At 51.5% G+C, this 20,713-nt stretch overlaps 9 protein-coding genes across 9 annotated transcripts; 5 read left to right on the forward strand and 4 right to left on the reverse strand.

Moving 5' to 3' along the window:
* Positions 1–182: 182 nt before the first annotated feature.
* Positions 183–2,185, forward strand: LDX57_000767 (uncharacterized protein; the record flags this gene model as incomplete). The annotated part of the gene is made up of 2 exons (XM_046082412.1): positions 183–680; positions 732–2,185. The coding sequence occupies 2 exons, from the start codon at positions 183–185 to the stop codon at positions 2,151–2,153; spliced, it is 1,920 nt and encodes a 639-aa protein (XP_045938369.1). The 3' UTR covers positions 2,154–2,185.
* A 1,157-nt stretch (positions 2,186–3,342) lies between these two features.
* Positions 3,343–3,678, reverse strand: LDX57_000768 (uncharacterized protein; the record flags this gene model as incomplete). Its single annotated transcript, XM_046082413.1, has 1 exon — positions 3,343–3,678. One exon carries the CDS (start codon positions 3,676–3,678, stop codon positions 3,343–3,345), a length of 336 nt encoding a protein of 111 aa, XP_045938370.1.
* A 41-nt stretch (positions 3,679–3,719) lies between these two features.
* Positions 3,720–4,680, reverse strand: LDX57_000769 (uncharacterized protein; the record flags this gene model as incomplete). Its single annotated transcript, XM_046082414.1, has 2 exons — positions 3,720–4,535; positions 4,627–4,680. 2 exons carry the CDS (start codon positions 4,678–4,680, stop codon positions 3,720–3,722), a joined length of 870 nt encoding a protein of 289 aa, XP_045938371.1.
* An 821-nt stretch (positions 4,681–5,501) lies between these two features.
* On the reverse strand, positions 5,502–6,239 carry LDX57_000770 (ankyrin repeat domain-containing protein; the record flags this gene model as incomplete). The annotated part of the gene is made up of 1 exon (XM_046082415.1): positions 5,502–6,239. One exon carries the CDS (start codon positions 6,237–6,239, stop codon positions 5,502–5,504), a length of 738 nt encoding a protein of 245 aa, XP_045938372.1.
* Positions 6,240–7,494: 1,255 nt separating this feature from the next.
* Positions 7,495–8,898, forward strand: LDX57_000771 (RNA-DNA hybrid ribonuclease; the record flags this gene model as incomplete). Its single annotated transcript, XM_046082416.1, has 3 exons — positions 7,495–7,702; positions 7,773–8,364; positions 8,469–8,898. The coding sequence occupies 3 exons, from the start codon at positions 7,495–7,497 to the stop codon at positions 8,896–8,898; spliced, it is 1,230 nt and encodes a 409-aa protein (XP_045938373.1).
* Positions 8,899–9,525: 627 nt separating this feature from the next.
* Positions 9,526–11,379, forward strand: LDX57_000772 (putative Na/H antiporter; the record flags this gene model as incomplete). The annotated part of the gene is made up of 5 exons (XM_046082417.1): positions 9,526–9,643; positions 9,695–10,368; positions 10,422–10,504; positions 10,563–10,974; positions 11,029–11,379. 5 exons carry the CDS (start codon positions 9,526–9,528, stop codon positions 11,377–11,379), a joined length of 1,638 nt encoding a protein of 545 aa, XP_045938374.1.
* A 1,712-nt stretch (positions 11,380–13,091) lies between these two features.
* LDX57_000773 (mRNA-binding ubiquitin-specific protease UBP3) lies at positions 13,092–15,907 on the reverse strand (the record flags this gene model as incomplete). Its single annotated transcript, XM_046082418.1, has 5 exons — positions 13,092–14,156; positions 14,212–14,374; positions 14,431–14,537; positions 14,590–15,333; positions 15,383–15,907. The coding sequence occupies 5 exons, from the start codon at positions 15,905–15,907 to the stop codon at positions 13,092–13,094; spliced, it is 2,604 nt and encodes an 867-aa protein (XP_045938375.1).
* Positions 15,908–17,122: 1,215 nt separating this feature from the next.
* LDX57_000774 (RING-type E3 ubiquitin transferase MAG2) lies at positions 17,123–19,042 on the forward strand (the record flags this gene model as incomplete). The annotated part of the gene is made up of 1 exon (XM_046082419.1): positions 17,123–19,042. One exon carries the CDS (start codon positions 17,123–17,125, stop codon positions 19,040–19,042), a length of 1,920 nt encoding a protein of 639 aa, XP_045938376.1.
* A 785-nt stretch (positions 19,043–19,827) lies between these two features.
* Positions 19,828–20,411, forward strand: LDX57_000775 (uncharacterized protein; the record flags this gene model as incomplete). Its single annotated transcript, XM_046082420.1, has 3 exons — positions 19,828–19,894; positions 19,952–20,298; positions 20,364–20,411. The coding sequence occupies 3 exons, from the start codon at positions 19,828–19,830 to the stop codon at positions 20,409–20,411; spliced, it is 462 nt and encodes a 153-aa protein (XP_045938377.1).
* Between the last annotated feature and the right edge of the window lie 302 nt (positions 20,412–20,713).

The raw sequence follows: 20,713 nt of genomic DNA on the forward strand, positions 1-20,713 counted from the left end.
CTCCATGAGCGGAATATTCATGTACGATGGTTAGCATATAATGAGCACCAAATCCCTTCTCTCTTCTCCCCTAATCCACTTTTCCTTTCTCATTCTTCTTCCTCTCTTTCATTTACCCTCTTGTGCCCTCAAACCGTGATCCCTTCACCCATTGTACTCTCATCCTCTTCCTTTCGCCTATTATGGCTCCCTTGGCATGGGTCGTGCTGCTTCTTGTGCTGCTTGGTCATACCATTTCCGCTACTTCCTTGTATTCTCCCTCTGATGTGTCAGACGTAGTCCTTGATCTATCGTCTAACATTCCTCCTACCGATGCTCCACTTCACCTGAATGATACCCTGACCTCTGACGCCCCGAATCTTGAAAAAAGGGACGATAACAACCCGAATGATTTCGGCTGGATCAGAAGGTGGGCTGCACTTGGGGACAGTTTCACCGCAGGTATTGGGGCAGGCAATCTGTACAATTCCACCCCGGAAGACAGGAGATGCTCTCGTTACGACCGATCCTATCCTTCTAGATTGAAAATGGCTTTCAGTGCGGATGCGGACTTCCAATACCTTGCATGCTCTGGAGATCGTACCGAGCAGATCCATGCACAGACCTGGGATCTGAAACTTGGTAAAGACACCGAGCTGGACCTCGTCGTTCTGACTGGCGGGGGAAACGACCTTTGTTTGGTAAGGGATCCCTCGTAAGAATTTCCATACTCGTGGACTAACCAGGAACAGTCAGATATTATCAAGCGCTGCGTGTTGTTGCCTTTCCAAAGCGAGAAGAAATGCCACGAAACCCTCGAGAAAGCGGACTTGAACCTGGAACATCTGCTGGCTGGTAATATCCGAAGCGTGCTCAGTAGGCTCGATGGCTATGTGCGTCCAGGCGGTCCCGTCCTCTACGTTCTGTACGCAGAATTCTTCTATGCCGATAGCAACTCGTGCGGCCTGAACCAAGACTGGACCCTGGGCAGGCTTGGAGAGGCATTGCCCTTGACGAAGGACAGACGTCGGAAGTTCAACGACCTGGTGGTTCGGACCAACGAAGTGATACAGAAGGCCATCGACGATGTCGTTAAGCAAGACAATTTAAGATACCGTATTCGAACCGTCAACTGGAACGAGTTCCCCAAGCAGGGCGTCCGGGGCCAGTTCTGTACCCCAGGGACAAAAGGGATCTACCCAGATCCCGGCCAACCTGACCTGCAATTCTTCAAAACGAATACTGCCCAGATCCAAGACACTCCCCCGTATACTGGAGAGGGCAAGCGAGATGTGGCGGTCGAGCTGGCCGAGGATAGGCTCTGGTACAGCTCGCGCATCTACAAGTCGATTAACCCGGCGGCTCAGGCAGAGCGCCGCCTCGACCCGCGCGCGCCCCTTCCTCCCCATTGCCCTGGTGGCCGAGAAAAGGCGGATGAAAATCTTCTGGAAGAATGGTTGAAAGATGCGATCGAGAGCTGGGGCTTCGGTCTACCAGATGACATTGGCAAACTCTTCCATCCGAACGAGCTTGGCCACTCGACAATCGCATCTTTCGTAATGCAAGAGCTCATCAACGCGCGGGCCGAGGAGCTCGGGGTCTACAATCCGCGGTGTGATAATTTCAACAAGTTCGAATGCACCAAAAAGCCCGACGAGCCGTCGAATTACTACGCGGATGTCGACTCAGCCGTCGAGGCCAAGAAGCTCTTCTGCCGCGGTGAGCTCCCGATGGCGTGGACGGATGCTGGCGCCGGCCGGAAGAAGCACTCGAAAACGTACTACCGCGATACCCCCGACGAGATGCACTTCGAGGTCTACTCGAACTCCGCGGCTTTCAACAGTGACGAATGTCACGATTCTTTCGACCGCATTATTCACAGCTGCGACGGCCTCGACCCCGAGAACCCTTTGAACTTCAAGTTTGGAGGGCGCTGGGTCCGCGGGTCCACCATCTACCAGCTGAAGATGGGGATGGGTCACATCAAGCGCATCAAGAAAGTCCCAAAGAAGCGCTCAGGCTATTGCGCGTCTGAAGACGTAGAAGGGGGCTGGCGGTTCTGGCTGCAAGGCTCGGGCTTCGCCAGTTGGGACTTTGGTCAGGAAACCATCCTGCCTTCTGCCCACGCCTGTGCCGATGGAGCAAGATATGTCCACAGCTTTGACTTCCATTAGTTCCCCACCCCGCAAGGTGGCATGGAGTGGCAAGCCGCGTTCACGGCCGAAGTCAACAAACACGCCGCGGGGAGCGGCGTGGAAACCTGGGCCAGATGTATCGGGGTGTTCAAACGCCTGGCAGATATCACGTGTGTCGGATTAGACAAAGAGGAGAAAGAAAGATTTAAAAAGCCTTGGAACCATGATGAGCTCTAGACGCTTGGTTTTTCCTGCTTGTTCCGAGGTGTATGGGGTTGTCGTGCATGTGATTAGTGACTATCCATGTTCTCTACCAACGCTAGAATTAGCAATAGACTCAAAATTGCCTTGAGACATATCGAACCCTTTTTCGTACTGGAATGATCGCTTAGTGACGTAGGTGCACTGTATCCACGAGGTACTAGAATTAGGGCCAATGGCTCAACAAGGGAATCAGTGAACGGTGCAGAAAGAGAGTGGAATCAGCCAAGGCATGACTTGTATACCTCAATTCCGATAGCAGGATCATTAGTCTCTTCTATTGAAGTATATCGGCCCCAAGGCAGCCTCTGCTCCACTCAGTTCTTTAATTGATGGGTTGTTATTCACTTACATGCAGTCTTTTCGGAGAGATTCATGGGAGAAGGGGACGAATGATATATACTTTCTTTTTAAAGTGTATGTGACTTCATCTGTAGAAAAAGAAATGAAAAGAGAAGACGCGAAAAGAGATGAGAAGAACCCCGCTAGTAACCAGAACATGGCCATAAAAAATGCAATTCAGCTGATACAATGTATCTGATTCTATACTTTGTCATGGTATCATGATCGTTTCACTGGCGTTAGAAAGATGTGCAGCGGCGGTTTGTCCCAAAGGAAGAAAATATTCTGCCGTTCCATCCACCCGACACTGTCGCTGGCGAGCTTCAGGTCGAAATTATAAATCAGACGCGCCAGGATCATGCGCATCTCCGCATATGCCAAACTTTATCAATACTCGTCAGTATGAATAGACCAGATGCTAAGGGGGTACTCACTTCCGTCCAAGGCAGTTCCGAGGACCGAAATTAAAAGGCTGTAAGATATCAAAGTTGTCGTTAGCAAATCGCTCATCCCCGAGGAACCGTTCCGGGTGGAAGCCAAATGGGTCGGTGAAGTATTTTTCGTTGTGGTATGTCGCCCAGTGATGAATGGCGACAATGGTCTATAACTAAACTTAGTTACGGTGCTACCGTAGAATGATTGAAGAGAATCTTACATCTGGTGCAACGTATTGCCCCATGATTTGTCGGCCGGTCTTCGGCACCACTCGCGGCAGTCCGATGGGAATCGGTGGGTAGGAGCGCAGGGCTTCGTTGAGGCAGGCCAACATGTACGATAGACCGTTCACCGAATCCATCGTAATGTCCTTTTCAGAATGGAAAGAGGAACGAACTTCTTCAGTCAAACGCGCCAGTACTTCCGGGTTCTGCAAGAGTAAGTAGGTGATCCCGGAGAGCAGAGTCGCCGTGGTTTCAGAGCCTCCAATAAGAAGTATAGTGCCGTTCGCCTCGAGACGATCCATATTAAGATCCTAGAATCGGTATCAGCAGGGTCCTCAACAATTCATTGACCAGGAATACCAACCAGCTCATCCTGTTTCCTCAGGAGCCCTTCAATCAAGTCGTCGCGCTCATTTCCTGCCTGCATACGCTCGCGAAGTTTGGCAACAGAGACATCCCGATGATCCTGGAACGCTTTGACGACTGATTTTGGCACCATCGCCAGAAAGAATTTCTTCAACAGAGGATAGAAGCTCAAACTCAACATCAAGGTCCCCGTCTTGGCCGATTTGAGAAGCAGCGGGATGAACGGATGGTATACGGAGTTTTCCAAGGACCCGAACGGTTTCCCGAAGGCTAGATCACCGATAATGTCAAAGGTAGTGAAATTGTACCACGACACCATATCTACGGACTTGGTACCGTCGCCACACTTCTCGTGCAAACGCTGGATGAGCAAGTCGACATACTGAGTGATGAGGGGCTCTTGTGCCCGCATGGACCGTTCGGAGAAACCATGGGATAATTGACGTCGCAGGATGCCGTGCTCCTCACGCTCGGCATTGGCAATGCTGGTGGGCGTGCCGTCTGCATACTTATAAAAGCTCATCCACTTCCCGCACTCGTCGCCACCATTGGGCTGATGGCCGTGAATGTCTTTCCAAGCGTCTACATGCGCGAATGCCAGTTCACCCGGTGCAATTCGGACCACGTCTCCATACTTTTCATGCAGGGCTAACATATCGAAGGGAAGCCGGCCCCGTAGCAACCGATAGCAGTATGGGATGGGAGACATGGCATGAGAGACGGGGCCGGGAAAGGTCCGCAACGGATGGAAGAAGACATTGTAAATTGCCTTTCCGAGGACGTGAAGAACAACCTGGATTCAATTAACTAGTGGAAACAATAGGAATCCATTTAGATAAAACCAAATCAACGACTGGGACAAGCAAGAAAGTAAAATAACATACTATGGCAATCAAGGCCTTCACCAAGGTACCGGTCTGATCTACTAACACCGCCATGACGGACGGCTTTCAGGCGTAACAAGTACTATGAGAAAATCGGTCGCCTAGCACGGGCTCAGAGCAAATTGTGTCGAGTCGATCCTAACTTCTCGATGACGAACCGCATAAGGGCGATTAATAATAATAGGATCGCTCAGGGGCCTTTCCGGAAAAGGGAATCCTGAAGCTAAGCATTAACTCGCCCTCGCGATGATGGATGAGGAGGGGGGAACGAGCGACAAAAAGAAGCGAGCAAATCGGTTTATTATTTAGTCGTGCAGCGGATGAGTGGGCTAATTGGGACTAAATGAACGACAGACAGGGATCTAATAGGAATAAGACATCAGGAAGAGGGATGGGTTCACCGCATGGCAGGTGTTGTTGACCCGATCCACTCGGAGGGAGAAGTAAGTTTCACCATGATTTCGATCCTGGCGGGAAAATGAAGCTCAGCCCGGTGGGCCGTCAGAGAACAAACAGGAGGCGATGGAAAAGGTGGAAAAGAGTGGAAATGCCGATTGATGCCGAGTCGAGTATGACGCAGGATGCGCTAGTCCGCTCGGGGCAGTTGGGGGGCCTGGGGCCGATCTCTACAGTTGCCCGGTTGGGAATGGTCGCCGCTGACCTCAGCACCGTTGCCGGCCGAGAACTGGCCGGACCCTTTTGGGATTAGTTCACTTGCATTAGATTACTGATCATGATTTATGCAACATTGACGTATTCATTATTCGTCGTTGATCATCAATCAACCGTTGAACTTCCAATCTTCTGTCCTGCCGTCCATCTCCCAACACTCTCCAAAGTTCACCAATACCCATCTTTATCTTTCTCCTCTTCCACTACGTTGACACTCGAGGACTGCGGCATCTCGATGATCTCGTTAAACATTCTGTCGAGGCTGTTGTTGGTAGGCAACTGGCTAGTGGCCTAATCCACAAGTCAGTGCAATCTTGCCATATGTAACCCTCTAGCTGGTGGTGGCTCACCATGTCGGCCCTCGATCCTCGACGACGTTGCTCGTCGCAGATCTCATGGATAAATTCGGCGGTTGCCAGGTTGCTCGTGGTGCGCGCAATGCGGACGAAGATTTCCTCGAAGACCGCCACGTTGAGACCGGGGCCGTATCGAAGGAGTGCGTTCACTACCAAGGGGTTGCTAATGGCGCATGCCATCAGGAACACACCGCGGAACACAACCTCATCCTGCAGCTGCTGCTTGACTCCCATCTCCATCAACGCGCGTACCACGGTAGACTGGCCGCGACGGATGGCGTACAGTAGCTCCAGCACACCCTCTTTTTCGACGTCAACGTTTGCCATGAGACATTTGACTATGTTCGTGCGATTAAGCTGCTCTGCCACTTCCAGGGCACTCGCTCCGCTCTCGCTCAGGGCATCTCGCTTGGCACCCATGCTCATCAGCTGAGTGACTCTGTCGGCATCGTTCCGCAGACAAGCGACGTGTAATTCAAGCGTTAGGTTCTGGAAGGGGCCAGTAGGAGGCACCATGTCACTTTGGAAATGGAAAAAGCGGTTCATGTGACGTCTGGCGATCTGGGCCTGGATTGGGTTGCTCATGGTGACGACCAACTCCCTAGGAGCACTTTGAATTGATTAGCCTGCACTGGGATCTATGGTCAAATATAGTATGGTTCATTTGCTGTGACAAATGCCCATATCAGATCAGGTCCAGGTAATGATATACTTACTTGTTCAGAGACATTGGCTGCAGATTATTCGGTTCCAAGAGCCCGGGAACATCCAACTGACCAAAAGTCGCGATGATGGCCAAAAGATTGAACAATTGGCTATGGACTGATGAGCTTAACTGTTCTGACCGTGAATCTGGCAGAAGCAGAGGGGACTGCTTGATCGACTGAAAGGAGCCAAAGCCTTGCCAACAGAATGGATGGGATAGAAATATTGAGTGAGGTGTGTATTCACTTGTCACCAGGGCCAGTACGGGACAGTTTAGGACCAAAATGAGAGCGACAGGCAGCAAAAGAACACTGCTGAAGGACTGGTTTTCCTCTGCACAGCACGCATTCACTGCAGAGCATAACGCGTCACCTAGGGCTGCGTTGAACCTCCTGGGATATTCTCGCACGCTTGCTCTTTCTTCCACATTCACACTTACTGGCAGTCACCGGTAAATTCATGGTCAGCAAGAAGACCGGTCCAGCTATTGTAAGGCGTTGCTGGGAAGTTTCAGGTCTAAACTGGTTCAGTTGACGGAGACAGCCCATGGCAATAGTGGATAAGTGACTATCTAGTATAGATACGTAGTAACCAGAAGTGACGTTGGAAAAAAAGACAACATATTCAGCCTATCTCTGAGCACCTGAGATGATCTATAGCAAGAAAAATGCACTAAATGCACACTTTGCTTATTCATTTGTTTATCCAAGTGTCGTGGTTGACAACAAACAAGACAAAAGTGGTGGGGAGGCATCGACCCCTACTGACCCCCCCTCTTTTTCTTTTCTTCCCGACAACTACGACTACCTTTTCTTCAGCGTCAACCTTCAACTTCCGCTTCTTTCCTTCTGGTACACAAGCTAGCTAATTCTGCTGTTTTCCTTCTCAAATCACGACTGCTCGTTGGATCCGCTCTGTAGCCTCGAATCAAGGACCGAAGAGGTCCATTTCGAGCTACAGGCCGTGGATATTCCCCGCGCGATTCGGCTCCTGCGGTTCACGAAGCTTGACGACGCCACCTAGAATCTCGAATACCGGTCTCCTTGGTCGCCTTTCTGCTCTTCATAGCATTTTACGCCTTTTTCAACGCCGTATTACCTTTTTTCCGACCCATTCCAACCCCGAACTCGACGCGATGAATGACACCACTCCCTCTCCGACTCCCGGCCCAGCGACGAAGCCCTCTCCTAGCTCGAAATCCCCGCCCACGTCAACGGCCGGAACCAAGCGCAAGCGATCACCGGCTGGCAAATATTACGCCGTCAAGGTGGGCTATCAGCCAGGAGTGTATAACTTGTGGAACGAATGCTTGACTCAGGTGACGGGGTACAAAGGCGCAGTGTGTAGGTCTTCGGGCAAATGAACCCGTATACATGCAATTGAGCTCGATAAGGGCTAACATAAGCTGTTCAGTCCAGGCATTTTCTACGTATGAAGACGCGAGCGCTTTTTTGACGGGCACCCGGCCCCCCAACGCCCGAGGCGCCACGCCCCTGGATTCAGAACCTACCCGATTTTACGGCGTTCAGCGTGGACGAGTTCCCGGCGTATACACGAACTGGGCAAAGGCTCAGGACCAAATCAAAGGATTCACTCGACCTCGGTACAAGAAATTCCCTACACGGGCAGAGGCGGAGGCGTTCGTGAAGCAGGGTCAAGGGAGCAGCGGCGCTCCGTTTGCTACGACCGCGCCCACTCTGCAGCGCCTGCCCGGGGCTCCAGGAATGACGGACGAGACCCCGCGAGACGAGCAGGGCGAATTGTTTGAGGCGGGCGATAGCTTTCTACCCCCTGGCGCTGAGGACGGGTTCGATCCCAACATCCTTCTCGATCCCAAAACCGGCAAGGTAGTCTATAAATCGAAAGAGCAAAAAGATGCTACGAAAACCATGCCGACAGGCCCTCCCGGCATGCTGCGAATCTACACGGATGGTAGCTCTCTCAAGAATGGTCGCGCCCTTGCATCGGCGGGCGTTGGCGTGTATTTCGGGCCTGGGGATAAAAGGTTTGCCTCTCTCAAGTTCAAAGTCAACTTCTCTCTCTCTCTCCCTCCCTCCCCAAAGCACACACAAACCTTGTTTCTCTTTACTGATGCTCAACTCTGCCTAGTAGAAATGTTTCCGAGCCTCTCAAAGGTAGCCGTCAAACGAATCAGCGGGCTGAATTGACGGCAATCTTGCGAGCTTTGGACATTGCACCGCGACATCGAGACGTGACTATATTTACAGACAGCCGGTACGCGATCGACTGCGTCACTTCCTGGTTCATCAAATGGCGGAAGAACAACTGGATGACCGCCGGCAATAAGCCGGTCGAGAACAAAGACTTGGTCGAATCCATACTCGTGAAGATCGAAGAGCGCGAGGAACTCAAGGTCAAGACCTTGTTCGAATGGATCAAAGGCCATAATTCCGATCCTGGCAATGAGGCCGCCGACCGCCTCGCCGTCAGCGGCGCCAAACGAGGCGTGTCAGAAAAGGCGGCCGCGATGGAGGCTATGAAGGATATTCCGGACGAGGAATTCGATGATGATCTTTGAATCAAGAATTTTCTCCTGTCCATTCTTATTCCCTGCTATGGTGTTCCCTGACGAACGATAATGATTTATTTGCGTTTATTTTGAACCCTGCGGACAGGCTAGGTCGTCCGCATTGTATGTTTGTGAAGTGCCAGCGTGAGAATTGAATAAGCAATAAGCTACACACCACCAAGCTCAACAGTAGCATCATTCGTGACACGAAGTAGTCGAGCAGGAAAGGCTTCAGTTATGGGTTGCTTCAATCGGTTGCCTCTTACCCCATCGGGCATGGCGGCATGTGATCTCAGTCATCCACCCGGTTTGGCCTGAGGTTTTCTTCATCATCTTCTTCTCTCTGTCCCTCTTGGTCTTGAAGTTGCACATCACCCCCTGTCTCATTGGAATCCATAAGTGATATTTGCTTGCATTGCGCATTGCTCAAGGAATTGGTTCAATTCTATATTTTCCTATATCCATGACAAGACAATTCTCGACCGGCAACATCTGGATCATGGTTGAATAACACACGCTTGTCCCCTCATCTGCGTACATATCTCTTAAAAATCCCTTGACGCCATCGACATATTTGGCATTGTAATAGATCTTATTGTCTAAATCATCACCTGGCAAAGTAAAGGGCGGTGCAACATGCCCACTCTTTCGTTGATCAATTTCAACATCGTTTGCGCCACCTTAGGCGGCTTTATCTCGGTGTTCGGACTCGTGTCTTACTTATTCAAAGAGCGATTCTATCTGTCCGAAGCATGTTCGTTCACTATTTCCAGTGATTCATTACCAAAAGCTAATACAGACCCAGTAATATCTCTCTTAGCGGGGGTCATCTTCTCCCCGCATGCTGCCAATTTCATACGACCTCACGAATATGCGCAAGGCTCCGAACAAAACCTCGAGGAGATCACTCTGTATTTCACGCGACTCGTGCTTGGGGTGCAATTGGTTCTTGCCGGAGTTCAGCTCCCTAAACGCTATCTTCAAATAGAATGGCGGAGTCTGTCGCTCCTCCTGGGGCCTGGAATGGCCGCCATGTGGATATGCAGTAGCTTGGTGATTTGGGCGCTGATCCCGGACTTCGAGTTCCTCCATGCTCTTATAGTTGGGGCCTGCGTGACTCCCACGGATCCGGTCCTTTCGAACTCGATTGTGAAGGGGAAGTTTGCCGACAGGAATGTTCCCCGTGCCTTACAGCGGATCATTGTCGCCGAGTCTGGTGCCAACGATGGCCTTGGATATCCTTTTCTTTTCTTTGGCCTATATCTTCTCAAATACGTGGGTATGGGTGGCGAGGGGTACAGTGGAGGTGCCGGGAAAGCCATGGGTCTGTGGTTTTACGAGACTTGGGCATACACCGTCATCTTGAGCGTTGTCTACGGAATCACTGTAGGTTGGATTTCCCGCGAATTGCTTCATTGGGCGGAGGAGAAGCGGTACGTTGACCGTGAGAGCTTCCTTGTCTTTGCCATCGCCCTTTCGGTATGTGCCCCAAACTCGTGGACCGTGGCTCTTGATTACTGATGTCGCGATAGCTGTTCATCTTGGGAACTTGCGGCATGATCGGGACCGATGACTTGCTTGCGTGCTTTGTGGCTGGCAATGTTTTCACTCAAGAGTAAGCATCTTATCATCTAGAGCACCTTTAGGGATCGATGCTGACTTGTAACCCGAAGTGATTGGTTCCGTCTGGAGACGATGGATGATTCGTTGCAACCCACGATTGATATGTTGCTGAACCTGGCAGTCTTCATGTGGTTTGGCGCCGTCTGTCCGTGGTCCTCGTTTGTCAATAACGAGATCATTCCCATATACCGTCTAGTCTTCTTGGGAATCTCGATCTTACTCGTCCGCCGGATACCCATCATTTTGGCAATGCACAAATACATCAACCAGATCGAGAATCTATTTCAGGCCGCTTTTGTCGGTTTCTTTGGGCCGATTGGAGTGGGGGCTGTCTTCTACCTATCGATCAGTCGCGAGTTTCTGCATCAGATTACCGCCTCTAACGGACAGGTGCGTGAGGACGCCCACCGAGTCTCGGAGGCGGTCGATGTAGTTGTTTGGTTTCTGGTCATCTGCAGTATCGTAAGTTCATTCCCTTATGCTGAACTCGTATCCTTTCTCATTCAGGCCCTGCAGGTTGTCCATGGTCTGTCAATTCCCTTGGTGAAAGCAGGGTATCACATTCCCCGGACCATTTCCAATGCATTAAGTAGTACTACAACTATCGAGGCCGAGCCTGTCTCAATTGCGATTGTGCAGCATACCCACAGTACTGCGACTCGCGACCCTGAAGCTGCCAGCAATCGAGGACGCAAGCGCCCTTCGTCGCAGGCACCGCTGTCAACCGTTCTTCGCGTTGGCCGATCTATCATCAGGCCTCGTTCGACGGACCAGCTACAGCTAGGTACTGGCCATGCCGAAGAGCCCGAACGACCGGTGAAGCTCGTGGTCACTGGTACAACCCCCCCGGATGCAGCGAACAGGTAATCATCTGTCAATCATGGTAAATTGTGATCTGTCGGTCTCAGCGATGCGGCCTTGAATGTGTCCCGTTCTATCCGGATCATCATAAAATGTGCTTTCCATGGACGGTGCAACGGGCTAGGGATCTGTTGGTTGATATTCTTGACATTTTATCTTTTATAGATTCAATTCACTATGTCCTGTTATAAAGGGTCCTATAAACCTGGACCGGCCAGGAACTACCCACAGACCTAGCTAGCAGTGACGAAAAGCGTGCCATTGCATGCATTATCGAGGTCTTCGCGGTCCCTTATAACCTTCTATTCTGTTAGCCTACTACGTAATGTCTACATAAGACCTTAACATACCCAGATTAAGAAGAGACTAAAACTCCTAAACAAGGACACACCGAAAGACCTTACTTAGCACACCTGTTACACAAAGCCACTGTATCAACCCAGTTCAATAGAAAATTAAAAAGATTTTTCGAATTTTTCTAGGACAAAGCTTTTAAGTAGTGTCTCGCTGCACCCAAATACCCATTCCACCGACATACGCCGCACTTCATCGTCACATACATCATCGCCTTTCCTTTTCGGTCCTTTAGCATCGCTTCCTCGGTATCTCTCTCGCTCTTTCGTTCTCTCGTTCTTCCAATAGCATCGTCGCTGATAGATGGTGTATGTGAATCATCCATTACCTCCCGCCGCCATGAGAGGGGGGATAAAAAAATCCCCCATGGAAGAGCATGAGAACTGAGGAGAGAGAAATAAAGAGAGAAGCAAAGGGGGGAAAATACAGGAGGACTGATTGAAACATGCAATAGATGAACATTGTTCCAGACAGCATCCTCCCGTCACCGTTGAAAACACAAGGAATCAGTCGCCATTGGAGGGGGATTTCGCCCATTTCCCCCTCCGTTTTTCGAGAAAGGATAATAAGAATATTGTCCGTTTGCGGGTCCTGATTCCTCGTTCTGCGTCTTCTCGACATCGTCCGAGCCTCCGTTTCAGACGGATGAGCAAGAGAAAGGCAGAACGGACCACATCATAACTAGCGTCCTCATCCACACGTCTATGGAAAAATAGGAAACATTCATTCAGTCGTTAAGAGTCCCATCCACACGTCCACACATCAAATCAAATCTGCTTCCGCCAAAGCAAATCGAGTGATATGCGAGGAAAATAAACTGGGGTATATATCAGAGCGACAGTCCGCAAGATGGAGCATCGCAAACAGTTGGAATCGATCAAAGAGGTGATGAATCTATCCATCACTGAGAACGGATTTTTTTTGTCCCATTCATCACGAATGCAAAAAGCAATATGCAGGAAGTAAGAAGGGAGTAGGCAAAATATTAAAAAAAAAAAAGAAACTGTAATTGAAATCGAAGAAAATGAGAAGGCAAAAGAAATCGAAGCGGATGATTGGGAATGTTGAAGGAGATGATTCTAGTCGTCCCAAAGAGAAGCGCCCCCACAACTCTTTGGGTAGATTTGACTTGTCTCCGCAATCGATGTAGAGTTCGATAAATGTTGTGACCAGGAAAAGTCACTTCCATGACTTCCCTAGGATGGAGCAAGGTTCACCCAGCCTCCCAAAGAAGAGTCTTTTTTTTTTCTTTTTTGTTTTATATGTTAGGTAGATGTCTTTCTTCAGATGAAAAGGAGGAAATCACTGCCTTCGTGTAGTAGTTGTATGTATGTGCAGTTGGAGAAAGGAGGAAATTAAAACAATCAGGCAATCCGCTCGTAGAATAGCAGATATGCCACCTTATTGTCTCGAATGCCATATCGGTCAAGAGATGAACGGGACGAATTCCCGTTCACAACCGCCGAGGTGGACTTCTTGCTGGAGTGGCCACTGGAACCGGCTCCGTTGACCTGGCTCCAGCCTCTCTCGTTGTCGGACTGTTCCAGATCATCAATATGATCGTAAATATTTGCGTTGGGATCCTTGTCGCGCTTGTGCTGCTCGAGTGCCGCCGCAAGCACCTTAGGGTCTTCTTCGCCTCCGGCCTCGGCAACATCTTCGGCTCGAACGCGCCGAATGACAGTGTCGTCCAGGCGAATCCACTCGCGACCGTTCTGGCGGCGCACATCCACAGTATAATGACCGCCGCTGGCATTCTTGCCGTGGTGATAGATAACTCCAATCAGGCGGTACTTGGGAAGACCGCCCTGGCTCATCATGATATTGCGTCGGTTAGGAGGGAAGACCTCGCGCGGAATTTCCAAGTCCAAGGGATATCCAATTTTCTTCCATATTTTCTGTGTGCCATGGGTCACGCTGTCGTACTGGAAGCGCTTGAGGTGGAGGATCAGCACAGGCGGCAGGTCCTCGATGAAGACCTGCTTCGTAGCGGTGACATTGGAGCCCCGCGACGAGTTGAAGTCGCCTTGGATACTCTCGGGCTTTGTCAAGCCCTTGAGAGCGTCAACAATGTTGCTAATCTCGGGTGAGCCGATGTCCAGCTGAAGAGGTTGGTAAGGCTCCAGGGTCACAGAGGTCTTGTTGCCAGGAACCCTGAACTCGGATCGAATCTTGCCGCCAAAGATCTTGGTAATGGGAGATTCTTGGGCGATGTGGCCGGAAGATCGCGTGACGGCCGGCTTCTGTCTGTGACCAACTTCCATCCACCCGTCCCCGGACTCTCCGTCCGTGGTAGAGGATTCGTCATTCGAAGGAGCTGCCGATCCGCCAGGCGCGGAAGAGGCATCTTTAGCAGCACGAGCACATTCTTCATGCATCTCTTCCAACAAAAAACCCAAAAATTCCTGGGCATCCTGTTGGTGGCCACGCTAGAAAGAGGGTTAGAACGAACAATATTTGCACAATAACTGGGTTGCAACTTACTCGCATATCGCGGAAGCGGGGAAGCTGTCTAATAACTTGATAAACAAATTCCGGAATGAAAGCTTCGCCGTACTCTTCCAGCTCGTTGGGTTTCAATCGTAGTTTCAATTGTTCTTCTGAGTGAGCAGCGTCGATAATGCGGAATTCTTTCATAAACATAATCCTAGAAGCAGGGTAATCAGTGTCTGTCTAGATATCAAGAGATAAACGCCAGCTTACATTGCATCAACCAATGGAAAATCGCTGTGGAAGCTATGCGACGCTCGTCTGCCGATATGATCCAAAAATTGATAGAACGGAACGCACGAAACCAGAATTTGAAGGACCTAAGCACCTTTGTTAGATGGAAAAAAGAGGCGGGGACGAGGGTGAGCATACAGAATTCATATAACACATGTTCCCAGTATTTACAAGTCCTCTGGGTTCAAGGAAAGCAACTTTATCGCTGTATTGAGAGACATCATCTCCAAGGCTCGTCAAGACATCTGCAAGCGACTCGTTCTTAGGCTTGACCACGCCGTTTGACACGGCAGATGGGGCTCCCGAAGCGGCGGCGCCCTTGGCCAGTGCCTTGGAGCGAACAAGATCGGCCCATGACTTGGGTGCTGCAGGAGGCGAAGCTGGCTTGGATGCCTCCTCAGAGCTACCGTGAGCGGATGCACTCCCAGGTGCAGTCACACTGGCCTCATCGGTGGTAACACCTTCGGATGACTTTGCTACGGCTTCAGTGGAACGGTTGGCTTCCTCCTTGGTACCTTGGCGCGAAGCAACACCTGATACTACAGGAACGACAGGCACCACGGGGGCTCCAGATTTGGACCCTTTAGACTGCGACTGGGGACGTGCAGCAGGATGAACGGCCGACGATGGCGTGGTCGGTTGAGTAGAATTCGCAGTAGCCGACGGGGCGACGGACAGGGTTGGAGACTGAGGTTCCGATGGTGTCTGTGCAAGCGAATCGGCGGGTTTCTGGTCGCCATTGTTCTCAACGAGGGGCCGCTGAGAAACATCTTTCGAGGGGAGCTCAACCGAAGCTGACGAAGACTGCAACAAGCGGTCTTTCCGCCGGCGGCGGGGGACTCTGGCAGGAAATGGAAGTTCAGGTACAGAGAGCCAAGGAAGCTGTGTTTGCGTCAGACTTAAGAAACTGTCGGTTGGGCTGGGGACTTACGGGCGGGTGAAATGGCTCTTTGGGTTCTGGGGCCGGGGCCGGGGCCGGAGCGATCTTTTCCGCCGGTGGGACAGACGGCGAGGGTATGGCAGGGCTAGGTACCGGATGGACGGGGATAATTGCCGGAGACTGCGCTTGCATACCGAACGGAGCAGGCGCCGGGCCAACAGTAGGCGACATGGCGGGCTGGATGGGAGTGGAGGTCCTGGGCTGCATGGGAAGTGACGGAGGGGGCATGTGGGCGGGAGCCATCACCGGCTGCGCAGGAGGGTATGACGAAACGAACATCGGGGCGTACGGAGGCTGGAATGGACGAGGAGGTGGCTGCATCTGAGGATACGGCGGCGCTGCAGTCGGATGATACCAATGAGGATATTGCTGCGGCGAGTAGGCGGGAGGGAATTGGCCGTTCATATGAGGAGGATATCCCATGTATGCGGGAGGCGAGCGCATATTGGGAGGCCCTGTCGTGTACATGTCTTGCTGTCTTCGAGAAGCGGGCAAGGGTGGCTGCCCATGGGGCATAGCGGGCAGGTGATGGTTCATCATGTCTAGACGTCGGAGGGTCGTCTCGACGATTCAGCCACGCGTTGCCTCAATGGGAGCCATGCGAATCGGGGAGAAGACGGGAAGAGGGAGGCGATGTCGAGACGGAAAGGGAGAGAGAGAAAGCTATGAGCACCCGTCTAAGCAGCCATTCTTAGCTTCGTGATCGGAAAACTAAAGACCGTTAAAGATGAATTGGCGGGATCGATGGAGAAAGAAGCTTGGCGCTGGTGGTCCTGTTCAAGGCTAAGGGATTTGTTAGAATGGTACGCGATCGGGGTAGGGAAAGGAGCGAGGGAGCGAAGAAGGAGAAAAGAAAAAAAAAATAACAAAATTATAGAGAGATGAAGAACATACCTGATACAGGACACTTAAAGGAGAAGAAAGAAAATTGACTATACCTCGAGTTGGGGGAGGGCGCGAGGAACCAGCGGCGACAGACAAGGCGGAAAGCAGAGCAAGAGGGAGGAGTTGCTGAGCTGAGATGAGATGATGTTTTTTTGGGTGCGCACGTGCCTGAGGCGTCCGTCGTGCCAAGACATGACATACTCGCCCCTCTCGCCGTCTCTCTCTCTCCCTCTTCGTCTTCGTTTTACCTCGTCTCTCTCCCTCCACCCTCACGTCCGGGAGAAGCAAGCATCGGCATCCTCTGCTGCTTCTCCTCCCCTTTCCTATCCTTAGAGTTACTATGGGATGATCTCACTTTGTCTTACCCATAATTCCTTCCTTTTCCCTGGACCAAATTGATCGGCGCAGTCTCTGGCGCAAGATAACCCTCGGAGTCATTCCCTTCGCCTCTCCTCTTTCTCCGGCAACGACGCAGCGATCCGCAGTCACCTTGACCAAGTGGGCAATGTCATCCAATGCTGGCCAGACACCAGGCCCTTCCAAACCGCTGAATATCTCGAGTCAATCCGCATCCGCAACATTTCACTCGGCCCCTTCGGTTGATAGCGGTTCGCAACGACGTGCGGGAGGCTCGGGCAGTTTTGGAGCCGGATTAGCATCAAGAAATTCGAGTTCTCCGAGAAACAATCAGTCTCGGAGGAATAGACACAAACAAGCGCGTCCTAGATTGCTGGATGATGACGATTATAGCGAATCCGTAGGTGCCCCCTCTCTTTCCCGGCCTCCTCTCGGCCGGAGTGTGTCAATCCATTCTGATCAAGTGTGGAATGCATTGAATAGGCCATCATGAGATCAACTACCAGCCGTAAGGGACAGACGTCCATTACTCATCTCATGAACTTTTCCCTTCCCCCACGCCCGCAGTATCAACCCCCACCGCGCAACACCCGCCGGTATGCGTCATGGGGTCTGGGGTCCGGATACCACGCCATGGACAAGGCTCGATATGTTCATGCAAATTATCGATTCATCGTAACGCCCAATAGAAGCTATAAGGCCCAGGCGGCTAATGCGGATGTTCACTTGGACTGGGATTCCGTGCTTCAGGTGCTGGTGTCGGCTGAAACCCAATCCGCCAGCTGCCCCATTTGCTTATCGACGCCAGTAGCCCCTCGAATGGCTCGGTGCGGTCATATATTCTGTCTCCCATGTCTGATTCGCTACATGCACTCGACCGACGATGAGAGTCGCGCTCCTGAGAAGAAAGCGCGCTGGAAAAAATGCCCCATCTGCTGGGACTCGATCTATATCTCGGAGACTCGCCCTGTGCGATGGTTCCGCGGTCAGGAGGGCGACTTACCCGTCGAAGGTGGAGATGTGGTGTTAAGGCTGGTCAAGCGAGAAGCGGGTAGCACGTTGGCCCTCCCTCGAGACGGTGCCGAGGGCCTTGGACCTGAAGAGGATATTCCGTGGTACCACGCTGCCGAAGTCGCCGACTATGCCCGTATGATGAAAGGGGGCGAGGACTACATGAACGCCCAGTACGATCTCGAGGTCGAAGAGCTCCGTCGGCAGGAGCTAGAGGATGAGCTTCTATTTGGTGACGAGACCACATGGACCCGAAAGGCCGTTGCCGCCATCAATGATGCCAAAGCGAAGCTCCAGGGGATTGGCAACCCACCCGACATTTCGCACCAAACTCCTGTCACGAGACAGGCAAGAGACCCCGTTTCTATACAGTCTCCGCCCGATGAAGTTGCCATGATGTATACATCCCAGCATGCGACTAAGTCGGGGAAGAGTTCCTCGGCAGAGCCAACATCACCACCAACTACTTCAAGCGAGGCAGAACTCATCACGCAAGCCATGGGCCAGGTCGACCTCGGCTCGGCGCCCGATGCAAAGTCTAAGCAGAGAGACCCAGGAGTTGGCCGAATGCGACAAACTAACGGCTCCCAAGCTCCCGACCATCCATTTTATTTCTACCAGGCACTACCTCAGTTCTACCTCTCCCCTCTAGACATTCGCATTCTTAAGGCTGCTTTTGGTGATTACTCCGTGTTCCCCGCCACTATTCTTCCTCGGGTCGAGCATATTTCCACCGGGCATATTGTCGACGATGAGCTTCGCAAGCGAGTGAAATATCTCGGCCATCTCCCCCAAGGCTGCGAAGTGAATTTCCTCGAGTGCGATTGGAGAGATGTGGTTGTGCCCGAAATCTTAGAGCAATTCGGCGCTGAAACCGGGCGGCGACGGAAGCGAAACAAGGAGAAAGAGTTGCGCGAGGAGAAGGACCGGGTTCGTGCAGAAAAGGAGGATGACAAACGGTGGGTTGCATCTCATCGGAAGAGATCCAGCATGGGCATGGGCATCAGTGATCCGCCATTTTCCGATCGAGATTTCCAGCCGTTGGCGAGCGGGGCATATGACATTGGCTCATCTTCCGCATCGCCTCCCCAGCCCTCATCGAATTTTGGGGCGTTAGCGTCACCCTCGACCAGTCCTCCAGGGGCTCGCACCGTATGGGGGACGGCCGCGGTCGCACACTCCCAACCGACTGATTTGCAACCTGGAGTCGCACCTCGCGACGGGTGGCTTGAAGGATGGGAGGAGGAATTGTTTGCCCAGCAGGAGCGAGAGCTCATAGCGCAGACAGCTATCGAAGCTGGAAGCAGCGATCCTCCGCCCTCGTCGACTACGGGCGGAAAGAAGAAGAAGGGAAAGAAGATTACGCTGATGTCAACAAACATCCAGAGAGGTGCCTAGCTTTCTCTTCCCTTCTTGTTTCATTGACGCTTCACGTTTGAACCATTGAGTGTAATTATTGTTTGTTTTGGAGTGTGGGTAAGATGTATTTTCTGGGAGACGCATGAACAAGGAGTTAGATGGAGCTCGCTCTGATTGCATTTTGTTGAAACTATATACATACACATATTAACGTGAAAACATGATCAAATGAATAGATTCTTTTCTCTCTTTTTGCCCCCCTCCCCCTATTTTTTCCTACAGGTCCTCCGTTCCAAATATATACCTCAGCTCATGCAACCCTAGCACAATACTCCGATTCATTAGGGGTAATTGGCCAATGCGAGGGAGAGGGGAATAATTAATTGTTCGATAGATATGTCTCGAGGGTCTCGACCCAACGAGATAAGTCAACGACCGACCGTTCTCTCTGAGACAGGGTGCTCCCCAAACCGTCCCTGATCGTCCCCTGCGCAGGAAGAGACGGGTACGCCGGTGCCAGCAAGTGAGACATACAAATCGACAGAACCAATTATCGGGGCGGTGGCAAGTCTTCCATGTCATCGAGCTGCTCCACCACGGAGGACACTGTCGATCCCCTCGATATTGTATGAATTGTTTCCTATTGAACCGGATTTTTTCTCGATTCAGGACCGCGGGACCGCGGCCGACAGGATTAGGTACATATTTTTAGATCGCCTTCCTGCACATAAATATCGCAGTTGTCCTCCCTCCAGTTCCATCTATTCTATCATATTCATCCCGATTGTCCCATTTTGACCATCACTCTTTTTTTCGCCTACAAAATGAAGATTTCCGTTGCCGTCGCCTCTCTCCTGGCCGCCAGTGCCTCCGCTTTCGACAAGTACCAGCGTAAGCCTTGCTCGTTCGTATCATCTCCTGTCCAGCGTCGCTAACGTCGTGGAATAGCCTGGGGAAAGCGTGACTACTCCTGCGTCAACATCTACCAGGGCATCCCCGACAACTCGACCGTGGCTCCCGGCGACAAGATTGACCTCCGCTTCAACCGTGCCCCGACAACTCACTGCGCTGACCCCCTGAACAAGTACGAGGCGGGCAGCTACAGCGTCTGGCTGTACAACAACCCCGTGCGCCACCTCGACACTATCCACTTCGACGAGGAGCTCCGGCTGAAGACCGGCATCCGTGAGTCGGACGGCGCCGTCACCATCACCATCCCCAAGAACGTCACTGCCGTCAAGGACGACTCCGTCTGGTACCTGCGGTTGGATACTACCTTGACCAATGCCCCTCAGGTAAGTTGTGCTACCCGTGAATGATTATTATATTCATCCGGGATCCGTTTCTGACCATCCTGTAGATGCCGAGTCTCTACGACGCTCTCGGTCCCTTCTCCATCAAGGCCTGAAGGAAATCAAACTCATACGATATCTTAGACCAGACGATGGGTTCGGGCTCGGACCAGGCGTAATATGTACGTCCGCATGAAGGTGGCTGGATGAATGGTGTTTCGTGTTAGATTCATACATTAGCGAGTTTTTGTCTGGTGGTTTGGGAAAACAATAGATTTCCTTCCCAATATATATATATTCTAAGTAAGGAGTACATCTTCTGTGTGCATCGAAGGCCCAATATTCAGCGCAGGGTCTAGAACCCAAGTATATAAGCGCATACATACATCATAGGAGTGGTTAGAAGCGACCTTAACAA

Source organism: Aspergillus melleus (assembly GCF_016097325.1).
Source record: "Aspergillus melleus strain CBS 546.65 chromosome Unknown contig1, whole genome shotgun sequence".
Taxonomy (NCBI): Eukaryota; Fungi; Ascomycota; class Eurotiomycetes; order Eurotiales; family Aspergillaceae; genus Aspergillus; species Aspergillus melleus.